General features: G+C 44.0%; 1 protein-coding gene across 1 annotated transcript; it reads right to left on the reverse strand.

Annotated features, from left to right (window-relative positions):
* Window positions 1-833: 833 nt before the first annotated feature.
* Window positions 834-5,826, reverse strand: LOC123992618 (leucine-rich repeat-containing protein 4-like). The gene is made up of 2 exons (XM_046293909.1): window positions 4,507-5,826; window positions 834-4,276 (listed from the first exon to the last, which is right to left on the reverse strand). The coding sequence occupies exon 2, from the start codon at window positions 4,151-4,153 to the stop codon at window positions 2,090-2,092; it is 2,064 nt and encodes a 687-aa protein (XP_046149865.1). The 5' UTR covers window positions 4,154-4,276; window positions 4,507-5,826; the 3' UTR covers window positions 834-2,089.
* Between the last annotated feature and the right edge of the window lie 19,417 nt (window positions 5,827-25,243).

The raw sequence follows: 25,243 nt of genomic DNA on the forward strand, positions 1-25,243 counted from the left end.
CCTGGGTGGTGTCAGAGGAAGGCCTTAGAAATTGTCAAAGATTCCAGCCACCCAAGTCATAGACTGTTCTTTCTACTACTGTACGGCAAGTGTTACAAATTCACCAAGTCTGTAACCAACAGGACCCTGAACATTTTCTACCAAACCATAAATAGTTTGGTAAATAGTTAACTAAATAGCTACTCAGACTATCTGCATTGACCCTTTTTGGACTAACAATTCTGCTACTATTTACTATCTATCCTGTTGCCTCGTCACTTCACCCCTACCTATAGGTACATATCTACCTTAATTACCTCACACCCCTCTACATTGACTTGGTACTTACCCTGTGTATATAGCCAAGTTATCATTACTCATTGTGTATTTATTCCTCATATTCCTCATATTATTATTTTTTTGTTATCTGTAAGCGGAAGTAAGCATATCACTACACCTGTTGTTAACAAATCATGTGATCAAAATTTGATTTAATTTGATTTGATTTAGAGCATAGAAATAGCATGGACCTCTTATTCTAGATTCCAAATCAATCCTGACCCCTGCTCCCTTGGTACTGATATACAGTACATCTGAAATTATTGGATAGGTGCAAGCGATATTGCAAAGAAATCAACAAGTTTATCAGAAGGCAAAGTGAAGCATTTGTCATATTGCTATATCTGGACCTTTCAGATCAGAAGTGGCTACGGAGTAGAGCTCCATTTGGAATTCAGAATGCTTTCTGTTCAGTGTCTGTGGACTGACATGCTAACAGGCTTACCAACTAATATCGCCACACTGTGAGCAAGAGGGAAAAGGAAAAGAATGGCACGGCAATGTGTCCGAGAGAAATACAAACCAATGGTTTTATTTATTTTTACATCCTTATAGCCTCCCCATAATGCTCGAAATAATAACTACAATAAGGAAAATAAAAAAAAACGATTTCACTGTTTCAATTACGTCCACAGAGAAACAAGCCCAATGTCCAGACATTCATTTCATTTCAACACCACTCCTTTTTTTCTTTCAAAAGCAGATCGGTCAGCAAACCCCAGTCATTCTGCACCACATGTCGGTATCTGTGAGGGATTACCAGAGAGCAGGCAAATAACTGCTTTAATGCATCACTACATTAACCCAAAACACCACAAATGCTATTAAGAAGCATGTCGCAACCCAAGGAAAGGAAAATAAATATAAAACATAATGCATTATGCAACTGAAATCTGCATGAAGTAATCACACCAAATCACCATTCAAAATAGCCTGTCCTTCGTCTTAGCCAAGGGGACCTGGGATAATTCAAATGCAATCATACTACATGGGTTCAGTAACATAAAAAGAGATGCTTTTAGAAAGACGTGTAGCTTCGCTCCGATAAACAAAGGGTTAAACCTTAGCTGCAGAAATCCACTGCAGTCTGAAAACATTTGGCTGATAGCGACTGAACAGCAAAATCTACACTCTTCTCTCCACAGCTCTCCCTCGACAAATGACTCTCTGTCAAGATTTTGCTTGGTTGTGGCTGTTGGTTTTCTTAATCCTCCAGTCTTTTATTGCAACGTTTGGCACAGTACGAATTGGTGCTTTAACAAGCTTAACCTGTGGAGACTGATCTGATGTTAGGGCTTGTTGTTCTATAAACTGGTGTGGGTATAAGGGGTTTTACTGCATTCTAAATGGTCAAAATAACAAACAGAACAGTCTTCCTCAAGACAGCTCCCTCAATAAATCATCATATAGGCTACCCCCACTGATCTCAACATCTCTCATTTTTAAATAGCAAGTTACAAGTTATTAGAAAATAGTTTAAATTGTACTTTATTTTTTTTTAAATATAATCTTCCACCACCGTCCTCATAGTATATTTATTTTATATTTTTTATATTTCTATATTTATGTATAAGCATGTACAAGAGAGAAAAAACTGTCTCTATTTTGCACTCTGTACAAAATAAAGTTACTGTCTTCTTTGTGCATTCTATTGCATGGACTGGTGAGCAGAGAGAAAAGGAGGAGAGGAAGGGGTAAAGTCAGATACATATAGAAATCCACTGAGTTAGATCCACACAGCTAGATCCACAGTAAGGCCAGCATGAGTCCCCTAGATCTGGGTCTCTTGGACCTTCTCCTTGGTGTGAGTTGGCTTAATGACGTACGGCTCTGCGATGGTGCTGATGAGGCTGTGGTGCTGCTGATAATACTGGCGGCTGGAGGAGCGATGCAGGGAGTTTCCCAGGTTGTTATGGGTCCAGTGAGCCCCGTAGGCAGCTCTGTCCCTGTCCCTGTCTCTGTGTCTGTCCCTGTCTCTGTGGGAGGATGATGAGGACGACGAGATGTATTCCTTATTGAAGACGGTGCTGTTGTGTTCCAGTAACATGGGCAGAGCCAGCCCAGTCTCCTCAGACCCACTAGAACCTGATCTGGCTGATGGAACCTGGGGAAGTTCCTCGTCCATCTGGATGATCTCAATGGTCCGTGCCGCTGCCACCGTGCTCCGCTGCTGGTGCTGCTTACGCAGCTTGTAGAAGGCAATCAACATGGCAGCAGCCAGGAGTGTCACCGCAACGAAGCAGCCAATGATGATCTTGGTTGTCTTCATGACCTCATCCAGGCTGGGGGGAGGGTGGATGGGGCCACGGGCCGTGGGGAGAGATATCTGGCGGGGGGTCTGGGTGTTCTGGAGCAACACAGTGGGTGTGGAGATGAAGACGGGCTGGAACACGGAGGGCGAGGCTGGGATGGTGGGTTTGGGTTTGGGGATCTCCTCTACGGTGGGCTCCAGCACCTCCACAGTCAGTGTAGTGAAATAGGAAAGGTTGGAGGTGTTGAGTTCGGCATTGCTGACATTCAGGTAGGCCGAGGCATTGGAGTTACCCGCCATGTTAGTCACCATACAGGTGTAGACGCCTGTGTCCGATGGCAGAACGTTGGAGAAGTTGAGTGTTCCGTCGTTAAGGACAGAAATCCGAGGGTGAGCCGAGCCATGGGTCAGAACGGTCCCATTAGGAAGCAGCCATCGGACCGATGACATGGAGGCTGTGCGACACTTGAGTTCAGCCACTCTCTCTGCAGAGATGTTGAGGTCCCTGGGAGCATCCAGGATGAAGGGAGCAGAGCACTGGAATGTGGTCTGGTCCACCTCCACCAGGTATCGTCCTCTCATGTGGGCAGGGGAGTGGCAGCGGCCGCAGCAGGTGGAGTTAGTGGGGATGTACTCCCTGAGCCACCAGGACAGCCAGACCACATCACAGTCACACCTCCAGGGGTTGTGGTGGAGATGAAGTTCCACCAGGTACTGCAGCGGGGCAAAGAGGTCATGGGGGAGAGACGACAGATTATTATGGGCTAGATTCAGCTCCACCAGCGCCGTAATGTCATCGAAAGCGTTCCTCTCAATCACGGTGATCCCAGAGTTCATAATCCAGAGTTTCCGTAGGGAGCACAGGCCACGGAACGAGCCAGGCTTCATCTCAGGGAAAGTGTTCTCAGACATCTCCAGCTCCTCCAGGCCTGTCAGGGGTGACAGGACAGGCATCTCCATAAGGTTACACATCCCCAGATTCAGGTACTTGAGGTTCTGCAGGCCCTCAAATGCCCCATCAGAGATGTAATCCAGCCTCCTGAGCTCGCCCAGGTCTAGCCTCATCAGAGAGGGCACCCTGTTGAAAGCATAGGACGGGATGCTCTCGATGGGGTTGTTCCTCAGCCACAGCTCCCTCAGCTTGGACAGGTACTCAAAGGCCCCGCTGGGGATCCCCGTCAGTCTGTTGTCAAACAGCTCCAGGGTATTGAGGCTGGTCAGGCCATTGAAGGCCCCCACCTCAATCTGCCTGATGGCGTTCCTGCCCAGCTGCAGCACCTCAAGATGGTGTAGGTGTCTGAAGGTGTCAGCTTGGATGGTCTCGATGCTGTTTTCCATCAGGTTGAGGTACCTGGTGTTGGTGGGGATCCCGGGGGGCACCCTGACCAGGCCACGGCGCGTACACACCACCTTAGCAAGCTGGTTGGTGCAGGAGCACACCGCCGGGCAGTTCTGGGGGTTAGAGGGAGCACCCAGGCCGACAGGCTGGTACAAACTGAGAGCTGGCACCATGGTGAGGGCTAGCAGGGTGAGCAGGACTGCGTTCCAGGTGGGCTGCAGAGAAACCTGGCCCACAGGACTCATGGTTCGGAGGACTCTTTTTCAGCATGGTGGGGGGAGACAGACGCTAGAGGAGGACACACCACCCTCCTACCCTGGCTGGAACAAGGACAGGGCTCGCCACGCCATCGACGGGACTGGGAGACGCTACGCAGAGACAGACAGGGAGAGAAAGTGAGAAAGAGAAAGAGAGAGGGAAAGAAGAAAAGAGAAAGAGAGAGGGAGAGTAATAGAGGGGAGGAAGAGTCAGAGTGAAAGAAGGAGAGAGGGGGAATAGAGGGAAAAAGATAGATTAATGTGAAGGCAGAGCAGCAGCAGAAGCAGAATGCTTTGCAGTGATAAAAACAAACGGTTGAAAACCAGGATCAATCACCTACCTCATTAGTTCTGAAATGGACTGTTTCTCTTCCTTTCCGAATACTACGAAAACCAATCACAAACCACAGCCGTGTAGTTCACTTCAATGGAAAATCCGAAAAGTGAAAAATATATTTAATTTAAATTCTTCTCCTTCTTCTGGAATGTGGTGGTAGTGTCCCTGTGTTAACCAATGGAACAAGATGTCTCCTATTAGCCCGTGGTGAGAGTGGAGCAGAGCGGAGTGGAGCAGAGCGGAGTGGAGCAGCGTGTAGAGACTACAGGCTCGGTGGGAAAGGACAGGCCGTGTGGGTTAAGCTAAGCAGGTGCCTGGCGTCCCCCAGCCCCCCTCCTCTCCTCCTCTCCCTGCCTGCAGCCGCAGACACACAGCCCCCTCTGTTGACGAATCAAACTGCTCCATCACGCAGTATAAGCCAGATACACTGAGCAGAAGGGAAAAAATTACAGAATAAAAATTATAAAAAATCCCCCGTTTTGGCAGGTCCTCGTGCATGTGAGCGTGTTCCTTTGTGTCTGTGTGTGTGAGTGTCGGCAGAGAGCCCTCCGTCTCTGTGACTTTGCCGACGGCTAGCTTGTGCCTGATTAGCCCCGCTCTGATGGATGGAGAAAGAGAGAGAGGGAAAAGCTAAAGGACTCCTGATGCAGTCACCCCCCTATTCTCTCTTTTTCTCTCTTCTCTTCTGGTCCTCTCCCTGCGTTGGTTTGCCTGGCTGTGTCTATAGCAGCTGCAGCCTGCCGCGTGCAGCATAGTTAGCAATAATCCAGCGATTCCTCCTGGGGGGGGGGTGCTGCTGGTTAGAGAGGAGGGAGGAGGTGGGGAGCGCAGTGCTGCCGGAGCTACGCTTTAGAGAGAGAGAGAGAGGAGTAGATTGTGTGGATGCGATGGTGGCTGTGAAGGGTATATATCTGTAGCTGCTATCCGTAAAATGAGCCAGGAATGGGGTGCTCCTGGCCTGGTGCCCTCTCCCCTGAGGTGTGTGTCTCCTGCCGTATCCCTCTGTCTGTCCTGGTTGTCTACAAGTTGATCCCCAGGGCTGAGCTCAGGACTGAGGGCTGTAGGTATGAGGTGAGGTAGCAAGTTGTGGCAGTTAGCTCTCTGTGTGGCAGAGAAGCTCCCGACTGGCTGCTGGACTACTGCAGTAACCACTGTGGAGGAGAGAGATAGGAAGCGAGAGAGGGGGAAAGCAAAAGGGAGAGTGAGAGAGCGGAAGAGAGAGAGGAGGCACACAAGCAGGCAAACAGGCATGACACCGTCGCAGCATCAGCAGCATTCCAATCCCCATCTCCTCTTCTCTTCTTGTTATTTATTCTACAGCCTCTCTTTTTTCCCTGTGTGTGTGTCTTGAGAGGAGCTAAGACTGTCTCTGCCCTTTCCCTCTGTCCTTCAGTGGGAACGTGAATGTAATGCTGACGCACTCCTCTCCTTCTCAGCCATGGCTCAAACAGCCACACACACACACACACACACACACACACACACACACACACACACACACACACACACACACGCACACACGCACACACACGCACACACGCACACACGCACACACGCGGACACGCGCACACACACGCACACGCACACGCACACGCACACGCACACGCACACGCACACGCACGCACACACGCACACACGCACACGCGCACACGCGCACACACACACACACACACACACACACACACACACACACACACACACACACACACACACACACACACACACACACACACACACACACACACACACACACACACACACACAGCCAGCCAGGCTCAGAGCAGTTCATTGGTTTGATGCAGTGTTCCTTTGTATTAACAAATTCACCCCCTCACTCCCTTCTCTCTCTCCCTCTGGTTTTAGTATCTCTGTTAACTCTAAACCCTCAGAGTATTTATATGTGTTTCTTCCCCCTCCCTTCTCCTTCCCAGAGCACAGAGCACAGTACACCAGTGCTGCTGTACAAATACATTGTATTGTATGTACCAGGCAGTTTTTCCCTTGTAATTCATTATGCCACTAAGTATTAACCACATGCATGATGGCCACAAGACCGAACAATATGATATTGTTAGTGAGGTGCTGTGTGTGTGTGTGTGTGTGTGTGTGTGTGTGTGTGTGTGTGTGTGTGTGTGTGTGTGTGTGTGTGTGTGTGTGTGTGTGTGTGTGTGTGTGTGTGTGTGTGTGTGTGTGTGTGTGTGTGTGTGTGTGTGTGTGTGTGTGCGCATGCGTTGGGGGGATCTCTGACATCATTGAGGCTGGAGTTGACTGCTTCTCTCTCTTCTCTCTTCTCTCTCTGCTGGATAAGATTCTCTCTCCTCCTTTCCTTCTCTCATTTCCTCTCTACCTCCCCTCATCTCCCAGATAGACCTAGAGGGGAAGAGGGAGGATGAGGGATGCTAATAGATGAGGGATGTTAATGCACAACATTTTCAGTGAGAAGGAATGAGGAAAAGAGAGAGGTTGGAGGGTTGAAGAGAGAGCAGAGCTGATAACGCTGGATTATGTGTTATTTGAATGCAGGAGAAGGAGTCTCCCTCCCTCTCTCTGCCTTTAGTTTATGGCCACCTTCCTCCCTCTCCATCTCTCTTTCCATCTTCCCCTCTCTCTCTGCTGGTGTTCAGACTCGCTCCTGGGGGTGTAGTAAAGAGCTGTTAATTTCACACCAGAGCAGCGCTGCTGCCTCATTTTGGCATACAGCACATATAGCCAATCAAATACACCGCTTCGTCAATTCCTTTTTAATTCAAGTCAATTTAGGAAATGAATTGGACATGATTTGAATTGAAAATGCCATCATGTGAAGAGGGTATTGTAGAACCCACGCTCCATGTCCAATCAGCTTTCTGAATTCACTTTAAATTGAATGGAGCTGGACTGGAAGCAGGGGTATTGAACACTTTAAAGTAGGACACCAGGGTTAGGTCAATTCCAGGAAGTACGTTAAAATTCCAATTCCAATTCTCTACAATGATTTTCAATTAGATGTTTTTCGTTGACTTTTTGAATTGACTGGAATTGAAAAGAATTGAGCCCAACCCTGTGGGACACTGTTCGCTTCTAATTCTCAGAGTAAAAACACTCAACGGAAAATATGAAACATTAACCTGTGTAGTGTGTAACCAAGTGTATTCTGCCCAGAAGGTCAATATAGCTGTATTCATGTTTCCAGCACCACAAGTATATATACTCCAATTTATGCACTCCTCCTTCTCTCCAATCCTTACATATTTCATGGTTCGACAGGAAGACGAAGTGATAGGGTAATAAACCATCTCACTTAAGGGGATCTGACCTGACCTCAGCCCCCTTGACGCTTAATCCAAAACTCTCCACCCGTATCCCCTACAGCAATCCTGTGACTTCCTCCCATCCACCCAACACATTCCAAAGCCATCTGGCTCCTGCAGATAACCATTAACATCTGATGTAAAAACCAGTCCATATCACTCCTTAGATACGATGCTTCTGAGTATAACAATGTTCCAAATTTGACCCGGAATCTAACAACGCTAACACACTTTGTCTAGATGTGGCTCAACTAGCAGTGTTGGTATTTCTACACACTCACTCTCCTCTCATGTGCACACTACTTACAATGTCTAATGTAATTCTGTAATGTATAATGGCTTTGTTATTATAGGCTACTATAAGATGGTATAGGTCATAATCAATAAATAAAAAAGTCACAATATGGTGCGTTGGATATGACAACTACATGCCGTTTTCAACGGATTGTTAAATAAATGTAAACTATTTGTTTTCAATATCATCATCTCTTGAAATGCATAGTCAGAACTACACATTTCCGATTGTTACACATTTAGCTCTATCGTCAGAGTTAAACAGCAAGTAACTTAAAACTTATTTGGGTTAGGGGGCAGCACTTTTGGATGAATAGCATGCCCAGAGTAAACTACCTCCTACTCTGTCCCAGATGCTAATATATGCATATTATTATTAGTATTGTATAGAAAACACTCTGAAGTTTCTACAACTGTTTGAATGATGTCTTTGAGTATAACAGAACTCATATGGCAGGCAAAAAGCTGAGAAAAAATACAACCAGGAAGTGGGAAATCTGAGATTGGTCGTTTTTCAACTCATTCCCTATTGAAGATACAGTGGGATATTGGTAATGTTGCACTTCCTCAGGCTTCCACTAGATGTCAACAGTCTTTAAAACCTTGTTTGATGCTTCAACAGGGGGGCGACTGAGAGGGGAATGAGTCAGAGGTCTGCCAGAATGCCTTGAGCTCGTGACGCTCGTTCACCTGAGAGCGAGCTCTGTTCCATTGCATTTCTACATACAAAGGAATTCTCCGGTTGGATTGATAAAGATTGATTCTATACTTCGTTTGACATGTTTCTACGGACTGTAACGGAACTTTTGACTTTTCGTCTGCTCCTCGTGTACGTGCTTCGTGAGTTTGGATTTGTTTACCAAACACGCTAACAAAAGGAGCTATTTGTACATAAATGTTGGACATTATCGAATAAAACAAATATTTGTTTTGGAACTGGGATTCCTGGGAGTGCATTCTGATGAAGATCATCAAAGGTAAATATGAATATTTATAATGTTATTTCCGACTTCTGTTGACTGCACAATATGGCTGATATCTTTTTGGCTTGTTTGGGCTCTGAGCGCCGTACTCAGATTATTGCATGGTTTGCTTTTTCCGTAAAGCTTTTTTGAAATTTGACAACGGTTGCATTAAGGATGAGTGTATCTAAAGTTCCATGTATAACACTTGTATTTTCATCAACATTTATGATGATTATTTCTGTAAATTGATGTGACTCTCTGCAAAATCACCGGATGTTTTTGAAACTACTGAACATAACGCACCAATGTATACTGAGATTTGTTTTCAAACAAAACATACATGTATTGTGTGACATGAATTCCTATGAGTGTCATCTGATGAAGATCATCAAAGGTTAGTGATTAATTCTATCTCTATTTCTGCTTTTTGTGACTCTCTTTGACTGGAAAATAGCTGTATTTTAAACATAATTGCTGTGGTGCTTTCGCCATAAAGCCTATTTGAAATCGGACACTGTGGTGGGATTAACAAGAAGCGTATCTTTAAAATGCTGTAAAATACTTGTATGTTTGAAGAATTTTAATTATGGGATTTCTGTTGTTTTGAATTTGACGCCCTGCACTTTCACTGGCTGTTGTCATATCGATCCCTTTAGTTGGATCTCAGACCTAAGAAGTTTTTTAAGGAATTAAAGATTACAATGCTTGTCTTTCATCATTTGGTTAAATATACTTGGATATGTAGTGTCAGTGTTTGTTGTTGGCATGCCATGCCTACGTTTGCTAATCTTGCCAATGAAAAAAAGTAATTAAATTAGTTGACAATATCAGTCAGTTTTGTGATGACTGAGCCAGCTTTTTTCCCAAAATGTTATTGAAGGTTCTCCAAAGTTTTTTACTATCATTCTTTAGGTAATTTATCTTTGTTCCATAGTGTAGTTTATTCTTCTTTTAATTAAGTTTAGTCACATGATTTCTCAATTTGCAGTGCATTTGCCAATCGGTTGTGCAGCCAGACTTATTTTATATTGCTTTTTCCTCATCCCTCTCAACCTTACCATTCCTAAATTCCTCATCAATCCACAGTTAAACATTTTTACTGTCATTTTCTAGATGGGTGCATGTTTATTAGTACCTGGGATAAGCAATTTCATGAATGTGTCAAGTTTGCTCCTCATTACACATCCCGGACCAACAAATATTATTTACATCAACAACATAGAAATCACTACAAAACATAATATATGATCTCTTAGACACTATACTAGGCCCAGCCTTTGGAACTTTGACTGTGCTGTTCAAGAGCAAAAGATATTACAACCAAATAGTTGTCAATGGTTTTAGTGGAGCTGGGAGTCTACTTGCCCCCCAGCGGCAAATTAAGCGCTCTGCACTGTATTGTGATATTTTATTGATAATGATCTTTTGTAATTATACCACACCCAAATGGTATTGCAATGATGGTGTTATAATTGTGTAATACACTGTGGTTGTCTAATAATTCTCTGTTACGTAAAATATTAGAACATTTTGAAGTACACTACATAACCAGAAGAACTGTATGTGGAAACCTCTTCATCGAACATCTCATTACAAAATCATGGGCTTTCCATTAGATGTTGGAACATTGCTGCTGGGACTTGCTTCCATTCAGCCACAAGCGCATTAGTGAGGTCAGGCACTGATGTTGGCCTCACAGTCGCCATTCCAATTAATCCCAAAGGTTTCGATGGGGTTGAAGTCAGGGCTCTGTGCAGGCCAGTCAGGTTCTTCCACACCAATCTCGACAAAACATATATAGCATGTATGGACCTCTCTTTGTGCACAGGGGCATTGTCATCCTGAAACAAGAAAGGGACTTCACCAAACTGTTTCCGCAAAGTTGCAATCACAGAATTGTCTAGAATGTAATTGTATGCTGTAGCGTTAAGATTTCCCTTCACTAGAAATAAGTTGCCTAGCCCAAACCATGAAAAACAGCCCCAGATCATTATTCCTCCTCCACTAAACATTACAGTTGGCACTATGCATTTGGGGCAGGTAGTGTACTCCTGGCATCCGCCAAACCCAGATTCGTTCGTCGGACTGCCAGAAGATGAAGCGTGATTCATCTCTCCTTGAGAATGTGTTTCCACTGCTCTAGAGTCCAATGGCGGCAAGCTTTACCCCAATCCAACCGACACTTGGCATTGCGCATGGTGATCTTAAGCTTGTGTACAGCTGCTCGGCAATGGAAACCCATTTGATGAAGCTCCCCATGAAGAGTTATTGTGCTGACGTTGCTTGCAGATGCAGTTTGGAACTCAGTAGTGAGTGGCGGTCCTCATCTGTGAGCTTGTGTGGCCTACCACTTTGCGGCTGAGCCGTTGTTGCTCCTAGGCTTTACCACTTCACAATAACAGCACTTATAATTGACCTGGGCAGCTCTAGCAGGGCAGAGGGTCTGAATACTTATGTAAATAAGGTATTTAGGTTTTAGATTTTAATGCATTTGCAAAAATGTATAAAAAACTGTTTTTGCTTTATTATTATTGGATATTGTGTGCAGATTGCTGAGATTTTTATTTTATTTAATCCATTTTAGATTAATGCTGTAATGTTACAAAATGTCAAGGGGTCTGAATACTTTCCAAATGCAGTGTATAGTGTATGTTGAATCTGTTAGGTACAGGAGGGAGGGGGGAGAAGGATATCTGAAGAGATGGAGAGAGATGGGAGGAGAGAGAGAGAGAGCTCCTCTGAGGTGAGGCAGTGTGTGTGCTGGCAGATAGCAGGCAGGCAAGCAAGCAACAAAGTGGCTCTAATTGATGGTCATGGCTGAGGCTGTGGCTGCACTGTTAATAACATTACAGGGGCTATGAACATGGAAAGGTCACATAGAACACTGAATACATCTCATACACTCTCCCTCACATTCTTCTTCTCTCTGTCCTCTGTGTTCCATGCATCAGCAGTCCCTAAGCCAGTGTAGGTGAGGGGAGGTTCACCAAGGGGTGTTCCAAGTCTTTATAGTTATGTGGAGTTCACTGGTCTCTGTTCAGTGTGTTAAATGAGGCATGGGAGGAACATTTATCACCTACAGAGGGAGTGTACAGAGTAAAGACTTATGATTTGGTATACAGTAGGTTTATGTAGAGGCTGGCATGGTTGTAGGGAGGTCTGGAGGCAGCAAGTAGCTCAGAGGTTAGATTGGTCGCAGGTTCAAATCTTTGTCTAACCCAGTGAGATGTTTTTGTAGTGTAATGGGTCAGAGTGTTCGTAGCGTGCTGAATGTAGGTAGTGCATTCGGAAAGTATTCAGACCCGTTGAGTGTTTCCACATTTTGTTACGTTACAGTTCATTTTAAAATTTATTAAATCATTTTTTTGCCTCATCAATCTACACACAATACCCTATAATGACAAAGCACAAACAGATGATTTGACATTTTTGCAAATGTATTAAACATAAAAAACTGAATATGACATTTACATGAGTATTCAGACCCTTTACTCAGTACTTTGTTGAGGCACATTTGGCAGCGATTACAGCCTCAAGTCTTCCCGCTATTTTGAGTTTTAGGACCTTTTAAGGCATACTTTTTTAAATTAGAATATTTTACATGTATTCAACACCTTATTTTTGGCACTAAACTCTCTCTTTATACGGTGGATACGTTGATAAAATGTTTTAACTCGTACCCATCTATGGTCTAATTTTGTGAAACCAAACAATTGGCAAAACGGAGAACACAGTGGTGGAACAGTTTTTGGGATGTCTCATGGTCTGACAAACACAGCTCTAGCTCTGCCATCTTTCACTGCAGATGTGGAAGGGTGACAGTATCAGATGCGGTGTACTGAGATGCAGCCCAATGCAAGAAAAAAACATATCTCTAGCTTAAGATCTGGGTTGAGCAGGCAGAGTGAGCGAGCAGTGGGTTTTAGATGTAGATATGGTTTTGAACTGTTTCTTTCTTCAGTACTTAGCAGACTTACTGATTTGTTCTATTGGTTTGTTGGTTTTGTCCTTGAGCATGTGAATTTGCTATTATTTCAGACAATATCATGTAGACTGATAGACAAAGTTATCAATATCCTTTTACCAATCTCTGGGTACATTTTAAAAGATACATTGTCCAGAATAAATATTCCTAATCGTATTCCAGTCTCAGCCTCCTCTCTGTGTGAACCAGATTGCAAGCTCCCACCAGATTTCAAAGTACCTGTGTGCTATAATTGTATTGAAAGAGTTCCTAAACTCTTAGCAAACATAGGTGGTGTAGTATCGGCTCAAATTATTTCTCTAACCCCTCACAGATTTACTGGATGTTCTCAAGAATCTGGGTCACAATTCGAGTCACGTTCAGGATTTAGTTATATTTCGTTTATTTGACAGTTTTATAACACCCATAACAAAATCACTGAGGATGACATATTAAAGTGAGAGACATAGCATATCTGTCATAGCAGAACTGTCATAAACATAGCTGATATGATAAAGCTTGGTGGACTGAGGTCTGTGGTTTGTGTTGGAGAGGTAGAATTGGATGAGGGGTGTGTGGGGAGGGCGGTTAGTCAGTGATACACAAGGGCAAGGAAGGGGAAGGGGTGATGGAGGTTTACAGGCCATTGCTTGGGGGTACGGGTGACGGGGATCTTTGACAGGGAGGTGGTGTGTAAATATTGAGCATGTTTCACCATTCCCCATATGTCCGGATGAGAGTGGAAATGAAATGTTTCAGGCAATGAGGCTGGTGACTGTGTGTTTTTGCTCGTGTGAGAGTGTGCGTGTGTGTATGTGTGTTTTAGCGGTAACAGTGAAGGGTGAGTGTGAGGCAGGATGGAAGGCTTGCAGGACTGTGCCAACAGACTAGAGTGATATTATCGCTACAGAGGTCTACTGATGCAGCTGTTACTACTGTGATCCTATCTACAGCTAGCACTGATGTAACACACAGACAACACAGATGTATTGGGGTACTGCCACGCTGTTAGTGTGAAAGAGGTGGCTCGGTAAAACACACATTGGTGATGAAAAACCTTGTCTGACAGATGGAGACTTGATTTAGCTCATTGAGATAATTAATTAGCATTTCTGATAACAACTATTCCCATTTCCCATTGTGGTATCTCGCTTGTTGTGTAATGTCAACATCTGTACTGCCCCTCTGTTTAGCATGACCAGTCAGATGGAGAGGACCTGTGGTCTCATGGTCTACAGTGTCTTAGTGTGACGGGTCAGCAATGTGCAGGAGTAGCAGTTGGCCTCAGACAGAGCAGTGTGCGTGCGTGCGTCGGTGCGTGCCTGTGTGTGTGCGCATAGAGGCAGATCGATGTGACCTGCATTTATTAACCCTCGCTCAGAGCTCTCCTCCCTGATTACAACCCCCTCCGTGCAGGGTGGGACGAGGTGACTCATCAGCTGTTCTTGCTCAGTCACAACAACACACACAGTCTGGAAAATCTACACACAACCGTCCACACACAGTCAGGAGAATCAACTGCATCACAGCAGAGTGATTTCAACTCAAATGCAAAGGGGAGTCTGAATCACAGGTAGATAAAATGGCTCTGAATGATAGGAAAGTGAACCAATTGGGAAGGGTCCTATGTCAATTGTGGTGTGTCAGAAAGTGAATCCATGTAGAATCACAAGGAATGTGTATGGTTGTAAACAATACAGTGTGATGAATCCCTGAGCAGCCTGCTAGATGCTACACCAACCCCAACTGGTCTAACACACTCCGTGTTGACTCCCCTGTGATCTGTAGATCTATACAGCCAGTCACATCCTGTTTCTTTCCACTCTGCCCATAACTCACTCTGATTTACAACGAGGACAAGTGTGTGTGTGTGTGTGTGTGTGTGTGTGTGTGTGTGTGTGCGTGCGTGCGTGCGTGCGTGCGTGCGTGCGTGCGTGCGTGCGTGCGTGTGTGTGTGTGTGTGTGTGTGTGTGTGTGTGTGTGTGTGTGTGTGTACTGTGTGTGTACTGTATATGATCAAGTGTGTGTGAGTTGAGGGGTGATGTAGAACACCACAGTAATTAGATACATCACTGATTACCTGAGAGATAGTACACTGACTAACCCCACAGGAGAGGAGAGGACAGGCAGCAGTGTACAGACTCAAAGTTCAATGTTCTGTGCAGTATGGTTATAGGCAGCCATGTTTGCATGTTGTGATAGGAAGTGAAGTGCTAATGAAACACTTTCATTCAATGAGAGGTTTATGTTTGACTGTTTTCATTCGATTATTTGAGTCATACCCACCTAGTCTGGCAGTGGCTTGACAACTCTCGCTGTCTCTCACACACACACACACACACACACACACACACACACACACACACACACACACACACACACACACACACACACACACACACACACACACACACACACACACACACACACACACACACACACACACACACACACACACACACACACACACACACATACCATAGGAGGCTGGTGGGAGGATCTATTAGAGGACGGGCTCATTGGCTGGAATGGAATCATTGGAATGGTACAAACACATATAAAACATGGAAACAACATGTTTTACCATTGACTCGATTCCATGCCATTACAATGGGGTGGCAGGTAGCCTAGTGGTTAGAATGTTGGGCTAGTAACTGAAATGTTGCTAGATCAAATCCCTGAGCTGACAAAGTAAACATCTGTCATTCTGCCCCTGAACAAGGCAGTTAACCCACTGTCCCTGGTAGGCTGTCATTGTAAATAAGAATGTGTTCTTAACTGACTTGCCTAGTTAAATAAAACATTTGCCATCCTCCTGTAGCTCCTCCCACCAGCCTCTTCTGACACAATCAACCCACTGTGTCTGGTGATGTATGAAGCCAGTGTGTGGGGGGCACTGTAGGGAGTGCCCCCCACCCTCTCATATGTAAATGAACTGAGCCCTGTAATTGGCTTGCTGTTATTAATATTCTGTCAGTGTGTGACTTCATTAGTCTGGTGTTACCGTGCCAACAAGCAGCAGTAAAAAGGGACTTTGTCAATGTTTTATGCCTCATAAAGAGATGCGTTTGTGCGTTTTGTGTGTGTGTGTGTGTGTGTGTGTGTGTGTGTGTGTGTGTGTGTGTGTGTGTGTGTGTGTGTGTGTGTGTGTGTGTGTGTGTGTGTGTGTGTGTGTGTGTGTGTGTGTGTGTGTGTGTGTGTGTTGGGTGTCTGGCCAGCTGGGTGTTCAACTAGTAGCAGCACTGTAGTTGCTACCGTAGGCGCACATCAGGTGCTTTCCATCTTGCACCTGGTGAGTCGGTACTGCCAGTAGCTGCCAATCCCGAACCCCGGGCGGCAGTTAACTAACCCGGAAAACTCAGTGTCTGAGTTTGGGTCTGTGGAACCCTTGGTGGAGGAATACCATCGGAAGCAATGGCAGGTTTAGCTTGTATGGCTCCCTGGACGAACCTCCAGCTCAGCCCCCCCATGCCAACAAAAAAGAAAATAACCATTCTGCACTAACTGGAAAAACACAAATAAATAATCATAACATTAAAAACTATATACATATATATAGAAAAGGCTCATAAATATCAAAAAGAAGTGACAAAGACAAATAGAAACAAATTTGTGTTGATTTGGCACTTGAGTATCAATACATTACCCATCCCCCAACACTGTCAACCAAGAGTCAAGACTAAACCAATTGAACTTGGCGGTGTGCAGACTGGTTTCATATTATTCTTAATGATTTCACACAAACCAATAAAAAATACAACGATATGTCTGTAAAACCTTATGTTCACAGTATTACCAACGAATTGTGGTTTATTTGGTAACCTTTCGTACTATGACTGATTTAACTAATGCATTAGAACTGTACAAAGTTAGAGATGCGCTATTTGATAGATTCCCCCGCTCCCCCTACCTCGGGCTTCCAGTGGAGAGACCTGAGGACAACCTACCCCAGCCGCCCTCCCCATCTCGTACTTCTGAGTGGGAGACCTTCCCAGGCAGTAGCCTGCCTAGCTCACAAACTAGAATAAGGGCGCCCACACGGTGACATGATATCATTGACGTGACGTGCAAATGAGCGATAGAAAACTGATTGCGCAAATGTCACCATTCTGATTTTTTTATGAGCGGGTGCCCCTTGCTGCTCTAGGCAGCTGCCCATGTCGCCTATACCTAAACCCGCCACTGCGTATCCTCAGACCATCCACTGCATCCAGCATTATTTCTATCCATCTAGACACTGTCTTGCTACTGGGTACAGATGACTCTGGGTGAGAAAGTGAGGTCGAAGCTACGCAACTCTCCCTCACTTAAATCCAATTCAAAGCACAAGTCATGACACCATCACCCAAATTCATATGGTAATCAGCGAATGACGAACAGCAGGTGTGGATCCACTGAAAGCTGTAGCCATGGTCCCACATGCAGGAGGTTCAGGTTATCAGGTCGCTATTCACTGGACTGAAGAGGCAGTGGAACTTGGCAGCAGACCGAGCATCTGAGCACCCCTAATGAGGATCACACTGCTCTCCCCAGCATGAGGAAGGGGCTAGAAAAGGTGTCCTAAACATTCTCTGTTTCAATTTACTGTGGCCAATAAAAAAAATGACTTAATCAGTGCCTATGCACCAACCATGACTAACCTGATGAACTCAAAGACAAGTTCTATGGTGAACTGGAGACTGCAATTGCTGCTGTTCCCAGCACAGAGGAACTCACCATTCTTGGCGACTTCAATGCCAGAGTTGGCACAGACCATCAGTCATGGAATGGGATTATAGGTACACATGGCATTGCCAAACACAACAGCAATGGCCTTTTGTTACTAAGGACATGTGCTGAGCATGACCGCAAGAAAACAATATGCACCCACTGTCCAAACATTGGCACTTGATTGACTACGTCAGGAGGAGAGACAGACATGATGTCAACGTGACAAAGGCCAGGGTCTAACAGATGTTGCGCCCAAGTGGAAATTGAATTAGCATCATAAAAAACACCTATTAAAAGCCATCTGTTTAAGCTAGAGATATATTTTTTTGCATAGGTTGCATCTCAACCCACCGTATCTGCCAATGGCTGGATTCCTCATCAATGAAAGGTGGCAGATCTACAGCAGTGTTTGTCAGATTAGGAGACATCCCGAAAATCAGTCTTCTCACAAAAATGCCTGTAGCGTCCAAACAGTTTGGGCTACAAACGAATGACCCCACCATTGAAAGATGAGACTCTCAATAACTTGTTTTGCTCTGCAACGCCCACTAGCCTCATAAGGCTCATCTGAAGGTACCAGTTAAAAACATTTATGGAAGCACTTTAGTGCCAAAAAGAGATTGAATATTGGTCACAAAAAAATCTGAACATTCTTCTCTCTCTCAGATATAGGACAGACCCTTCAAATATACTCCAACTGATCATTTTATTTGACCCTGGTCATTTTGTGACTTCTGTCTCCACGAATCAAGGACAAATTATTGCATCGCCAAGCTAAGGTTGGTCGAAAATGATCTCTTCTACACCAAACAGTACCTATAATGTAACTTGCAGAAATGGATAACAAAAATATTTGGTTTAAATCAAATCATCTGTTGTAACAATATGTAGTTACAGTTCTCTGCACTTTAGTACACCTGAGACACGCTGAACTGTACTACAATGTTCATACATTATTTTTTGTATGTTACTTTTATGTTACATTCTTCTTGAATACCCAGTTCTCTTTTAGAGTTGGCATAGAAATTGTACACTCCCTTGTATTTTAGATTTTGACAAATAAACATTGTTTGGATATATCTGAATGTCTAACAGAACTACAGAACCTTGTGCAGCTTATAGAAATATCTTCTGTGAAACCATAAATGTAGAACATTTTTGAGAATTGATAAAAAATATCCATATGTATTTCATTGTCCTTTATCCATCTGGTAATGGTTTTTGGCATGGTGGGTTGTGGAAGTAGAGTGCTTGTGGTCCAGTCTTTGGTGTACAGACAGCTGGATAAGACTGACAGAAGTGGTGTAGGGCACATAGACCTTAACCACCAACTGTTTGGATCTCTTGCAGAATATTTGCTGGTACTGCATGTCTCCTGGAAAGACATTTTTATTTATTTTTAATTTTACCTTTATTTAACCAGGCAAGTCAGTTAAGAACACATTCTTATTTTCAATGACGGCCTGAGAACAGTGGGTTAACTGCCTGTTCAGGGGCAGAACGACAGATTTGTACCTTGTCAGCTCGGGGGTTTGAACTTGCAACCTTCCGGTTACTAGTCCAACGCTCTAACCACTAGGCTACGTTGCCGCCCCGAACCACATGGTTGTGGTTACCATTTTATACCATTTGTGGATGTAGGGCAACACGCCTTTGTTGGTATAGGTGTCAAACGTGTGGGACCTAAGTGTTTAGAGACAGAATAGTGTTTTGTTTAGGGACAATGAGGGACATTGGGAGCTGATTTTGACAGGAAAGATCAGTCAACAAAGTGAATAGCTGTGGGGCTACAGAAGGTGTGAAGAGTGTTTACACAGTATATATTGTTGTGTATAGGAGACTGAGGAGTTATGGCACCTTTCAATCGTTCTCCTAATACACAACAATACATTTAATAACCATAAGCACAACCAAAATCCCGTTCTTCATCTCAAAGATATATCTGTAAACCTCCCCCAGCCCATTGACTTGACAGATCATTCTTGTCAATAGTAGCAGGTTTTTTTTTTACGTGTCTTTGTATTGTGTTTTGAGAATCTGCAGAGAGAGGAATGAGGGAGTTGTGTTATTACTGCTGTCTTGATTTTATACCTTTCAGTCTCCCTTACTAATTGTTGTCCCACAATCCTGTTGTGCTCCATAACCGCAAGTTGTGCCCCCTCTCTCATGCTCGTGCACCCCAAATGCTACAGCTTTGGTGTATTTTCAGCAGGACCTGTGGGAACAGGGGTTAGGCTAAATTGATTACATGGTCTGGAAGGTACTCTGTGGTCCTCAGGCTACCTCTAACCACCTGTAACCCCATGAAACAAACACAAACCCTTAAAAGCACTACCCAATTTATGTTTATGCCATGCTTACTATAAATTGAGCTATCTTAGCCGTCAGGTTGTAAATATTTTTGCCAATTTACCTTCACCTTGTGCAGAGATTGGGGTTGAAAACACATGCTGGCGCAATCAGATTATATACTACCTACAACAAAACATACACTAATACACAATTTAACCACCCCACTAATTGTATTGATCTCTATGAGACTGGTTATCTTAGCACACCTAACATAGCCATTTTAATATTGTGAGCTTACTGTTAGTTAGTTAGTTAGTTAGTTAGTTAGTTAGTTAGTTAGTTAGTTAGTTAGTTAGTTAGTTAGTTAGTTAGTTAGTTAGTTAGTTAGCTAGCATCACTAAATTGGCAGCAAGAACTAACTAACCAACCAAAGACACTCCAAAACTGAGTTAGCTATATCGATAATTAGATTTTTAGTAAGAGTGTGTTTTCCAGACAAGGGTGGAATAGATGGCTACCAGGTTTAGTTACTTTTATTTGCTAATGTTAGTTAGCTTAAGTTAGCTAATGTTGGTCAAAGATAGAACAAACAGACAAACATGTTTACTTTGCTGACGTAGCTACCAGTCTAGCAGTGATTTCCATGGCATAGGCAAAATGGATTGGCATTTAGCTATATGATTTAGCTGATGGCTTTCAGAGTTTAATACAGGACTGTAACATTAGCGAACATAGCTAATTTACCTAGTCCAGTCTCAAATCAAATCGAGAATATTCTATTTTGTTGTGAAGGGAGAAAATGATGGTATCGCATCACTTTTCAGATAAATGGATTCCCATCTAAATGGATTTCCCGTCTGTTCAGCCTGAAAATCCCTCTGATAATCTTTGGTCAACGTAAGCATCATTCTTGATTGCCACAAACCACTGGCAGCATCTAGGTATATCTCTGGTAGGTAGAACGGTGAAAGATAACTCATATTTGTGCATGTTTGTAATTAGCACAGTCAGAACACCATACGGACACGATGACAAACGTTAGTGAAAAACAAAAGTTTTCAATGCCTAGAGAAGTTATGAGATTACTGTGTGTTGGTTGTGGGCATGCCCCATCTAATTAACAGTGCAGTATCTGCATTCGTTACAAATGCTGGACTTTGTGTGAGCAGATAAATACACAGGAAGTCGAAACTTCCCGATTCTACCAGTGATATTCAAATGCGCTCATTCAAGCTTCAAATCAAATCAAGTTGTATTGGTCACATACACATGTTTAGCAGATGTTATTGCGAGTGTTTCAAAATGCTTCTGCATCTAGAACCGACGGTGCAGCAATATCTAACAGGTAATATCTAACAATTCCACAACATAACCTAATATCTAACAGATTCCACAACAAAACCTAATACACACAATCTAGTAAAGGAATGGGATGAGAATATATAAGTATAAAATATATGGATGAGCAGTGACATGGTGGCTAAGATGCAATAGATAGTAAAGAATAGATAGTGAAGGATACAGTATACAGTATGTACATATGAGATTAGTAATTTGAGATATGTAAACATTCTTAACATGACATTATTAAAGTGACGAGTGTCCCATTTATTAAAGTGGCCAATGATATCGAGTCTATAGATAGGCAGCCGCCTCTCTGTGCTAGTGGTGGCTGTTTAACAATCTGATGGCCTTGAGATAGAAGCTGTTATTCAATCTCTCTGTTATAGCTTTGATGCACCTGTACTGACCTCACCTTCTGGATGGAAGTGAGGTGAACATGTAGTGGCTCGGGTGGTTATTGTCCTTGATGATCTTTTTTGCCTTCCTGTGACATCGGGTGTTGTAGGTGTCCTGGAGGGCAGATAGTTTGCCCCCGGTGATGCGTTGCACAGAACGCACCACCCTCTGCAAATGCTGTACCAGCCGGCGATACAGCCTGACAGGATGCTCTCAGTTGTGCTAAAAGTTAGTGTGGGTTTTCGGTGACAAGCCATTTTTTTCAGCCTCCTGAGGTTGAAGGGGCACTGTTACTCCTTCGTCACCACACTGTCTGTGTGCGTGGACCATTTCAGTTTGTCCGTGATATATACACAGAGTAACTTAAAACTTTCTATCTTCTCCACTGCTGTCCCGTCGATGTGGATAGGGGGGTTCTCCTTTGCCGTTTCCTGATGTCCACGATCATCTCTTTTGTTTTGCTGACATTGAGTGAGAGGTTGCGTTTCCCTGAAGATCAAATTCTTTAGTGGTTGTTGGAATGGATTCTTCAGAATACCATTTGAGAATGTTCTCATAGAATAGATCGATAGTCTCAGAGTTGAAATATTTCCAGCTGTGTAGCCAATACTCCATGTGGAATAGTCTTGTCCTCTGGTAGAGTTGTAGTTTAAACCACTTCACACACCAACGTCACCCGGCATGTTTTGATCTTAGAAATTCAACCATTTGCAACCTTAGCTTACAACGGGATTTGCGTGGTCTAATGTGAATTTCATCAGGAATGGGTTTTATACGTAACAGTAGAAAAGGGAGGTCCATGATGCCTAACGTGATGTCTGGGCTCACGGGGGTTTGGCCACTGAGCAGTTCATCTTTATATGACAATCCATTCTCTCATTTAGAAGGTTAATGTCACATTACATCTTTTCACAAATAATTTCATTTTTAATCACATACTTTTGACAATATATAGATGTAAACCTGACAGCTGGGAAATGTACAATTTAAGAGATACCGTCATGTGTGTTTCCTGTACTTCATGAGATCACCAAATGAAACACACTCAACATGACTGTCCCTTAAGTGTCCACGGACTATTCCCACATTCTCAAAAGTAGCAATATTGTTTAATTCTAACATTTTTGGGTTTAGGAGTTTGGACAAGTCTCCGTTCTGGGAGACTCTCTCCCTCAATACTGCATGGCAGTTTCAACCTGGGATTTACAACCGGAGGTAATTAACCTGGGTTAGGAGAGAGAGTGAGATAGGGCAGAGGGGGGGGGGGGTCCAGGATCTACACCCAGAAAGGGCCACGTCATGACACCACCTGGGGGTGGCCCGTTAGTAAGTCCAGGACCCAGTTGCACAGGTGGGGTTGAGACCCAGGTTCTCAAGCTTAATGATGAGTTTGGAGGGTACTATAGTGTTGAATGCTGAGCTTTAGTCAATGAACAGCATTCTTACATAGGTATTTCTTTCGTCCAGATGGGATATGGCAGTGTGCAGTGTGATGGCGATTGCATCGTCTATTGACCGATTGGGGCGGTAAGCAAATTGGAGTGGGTCTAGTGTAACAGGTTGGGTGGAGGTGATATGATTTCACAAAGCATTTCATGATGACAGAAGTGACACATTTAGTTCAGTTATCTTAGCTTTCTTGGGAACAGGAACAATGGTGTCTATCTTGAAGCATGCGGGGACCACAGAACTGGGATAGGGATTGATTGACTATGTCCGTAAACACACCAGTCAGCTGGCCTGCGCATGCTCTGAGGACGCGGCTATGGACGTCGTCTGGGCCGGCAGCCATGCGAGGGTTAACATGTTTAAATGTTTTACTCACGTCGGCCACGGAGAAGGAGAGCCCACAGTATTTGGTAGCGGGCTGTGTCGGCGGCACCGTATTGTCCTCAAAGCACGCAAAGAAGTTGTTTAATTTGTCTGGGAGCAAGATGTCAATGTCCGCGACAGGGCTGGTTTTTTTTTTGTCATCCGGGTTTGTCTATATATCCTGCCACATACCTCTCGTGTTTGAGCCATGGAATTGTGACTCCACTTTGTCTCTATACTGATGCTTTGCTTGTTTGATTCCCTTACGGAGGGAATAACAACACTGTTTGTATTCAGTCATGTTTCCAGTCGCCTTGCCATGATTAAATGCGGTGGTACGTAGTTTCAGTTTTGCGCAAGTACCAATCCACGGTTTCTGGTTAGGGAAGGTTTTAATAGCCACAGTGGGTACAATATCTCCTATACACTTCCTTATATGCTCGCTCACCGAGTAAGCGTATATGTCAATGTTATTGTCTGATGCTACCCAGAACATATCCCAGTCCACAAGCAATCAATCAAGTGTGGAATCTGATTGGTCAGACCAGTGTTGGATAGACCTAAGCACAGGCGCTTCCTGTTTTAGTTTCTGCCTATAGGAGGGGAGCAACAGGTCAGATTTGCCAAAAAGAGGGTGGGGGAGGGCCCTGTATGCATCGCGGAAGTTAGAGTAGCAGTGGTCGAGTGTGTTACTCACTTGTGTACTGCAATCAATATGCTAATAGCATTTAGGTAGCCTTCTTCTCAGATTAGCTTTGTTAAAATCGCCAGCTACAATAAATGCAGCCCCAGGATATATGGTTTCCAGTTTGCATGAATTCCAGTGAAGTTCCTTGATGGTCATCTTGGTATCCACTTGCGAAGGGATATACACGGCAGTGACGATAACCGAGGAGAGTTTTCTTGGGAGATAATGCGGTTGGCATTTGATTGTGAGAAATTCTAGGTCAGGTGAACAAAAGGACTTGAGTTCTTGTATGTTGTTACAATTACACCATGAGTCATTAATCATGAAACATCCACCCCTGCCCTTCTTCTTACCAGAGAGATGTTTGTTCCTGTCGGCGCGATGCACTGAAAATCCCGTTGGCTGTTCGGACCAACAGCATGTCCCCAGCTAGCCATGTCTCCGTGAAACAGAGAATCTTACAATCCCGGATATCTATTTGGAAAGGAACTCTTGCCCTAATTTAGTCCACTTTGTTAACTAGGGACTGGACATTAGCAATAATATGCTCGGAAGCGGTGGGTGGTGTGCACGCAGCCGAAGCATCACTAGAAGACCGCTCCGGCACCCTCTCCTCCGATGGCATTGTTTTGGGTTGGCCTCTGGAATCAGTTTAAATGCCCTGGGAGGTGCAGAAAATTCGTATTCCTGGTCGGAGTGCTGGTTGTGCTGGTAAATTGACGTCTCTCTGATATCCAATAGTTCTTCCCGGCTGTATGTAATAACACTTAAGGTTTTCTGGGCTAACAATGTAAGAAATAATGCATTAGAAAAACAAAACACTGCACTGTTTCCTAAGGCCCTGAAATGAAGCTGCCATTTCTATCGGGGCATCTTATTGTACCCCTGCACAATAAACTTGTGCTTTGGATAATGTTAATGTTTATGACAAAAATAAAATGTTGTTAATATAGTAATAACTATATGCCGTGACAAAGCCAGGTTGA

Source organism: Oncorhynchus gorbuscha, linkage group LG02, assembly GCF_021184085.1.
Source record: "Oncorhynchus gorbuscha isolate QuinsamMale2020 ecotype Even-year linkage group LG02, OgorEven_v1.0, whole genome shotgun sequence".
Lineage (NCBI taxonomy): Eukaryota > Metazoa > Chordata > Actinopteri > Salmoniformes > Salmonidae > Oncorhynchus > Oncorhynchus gorbuscha.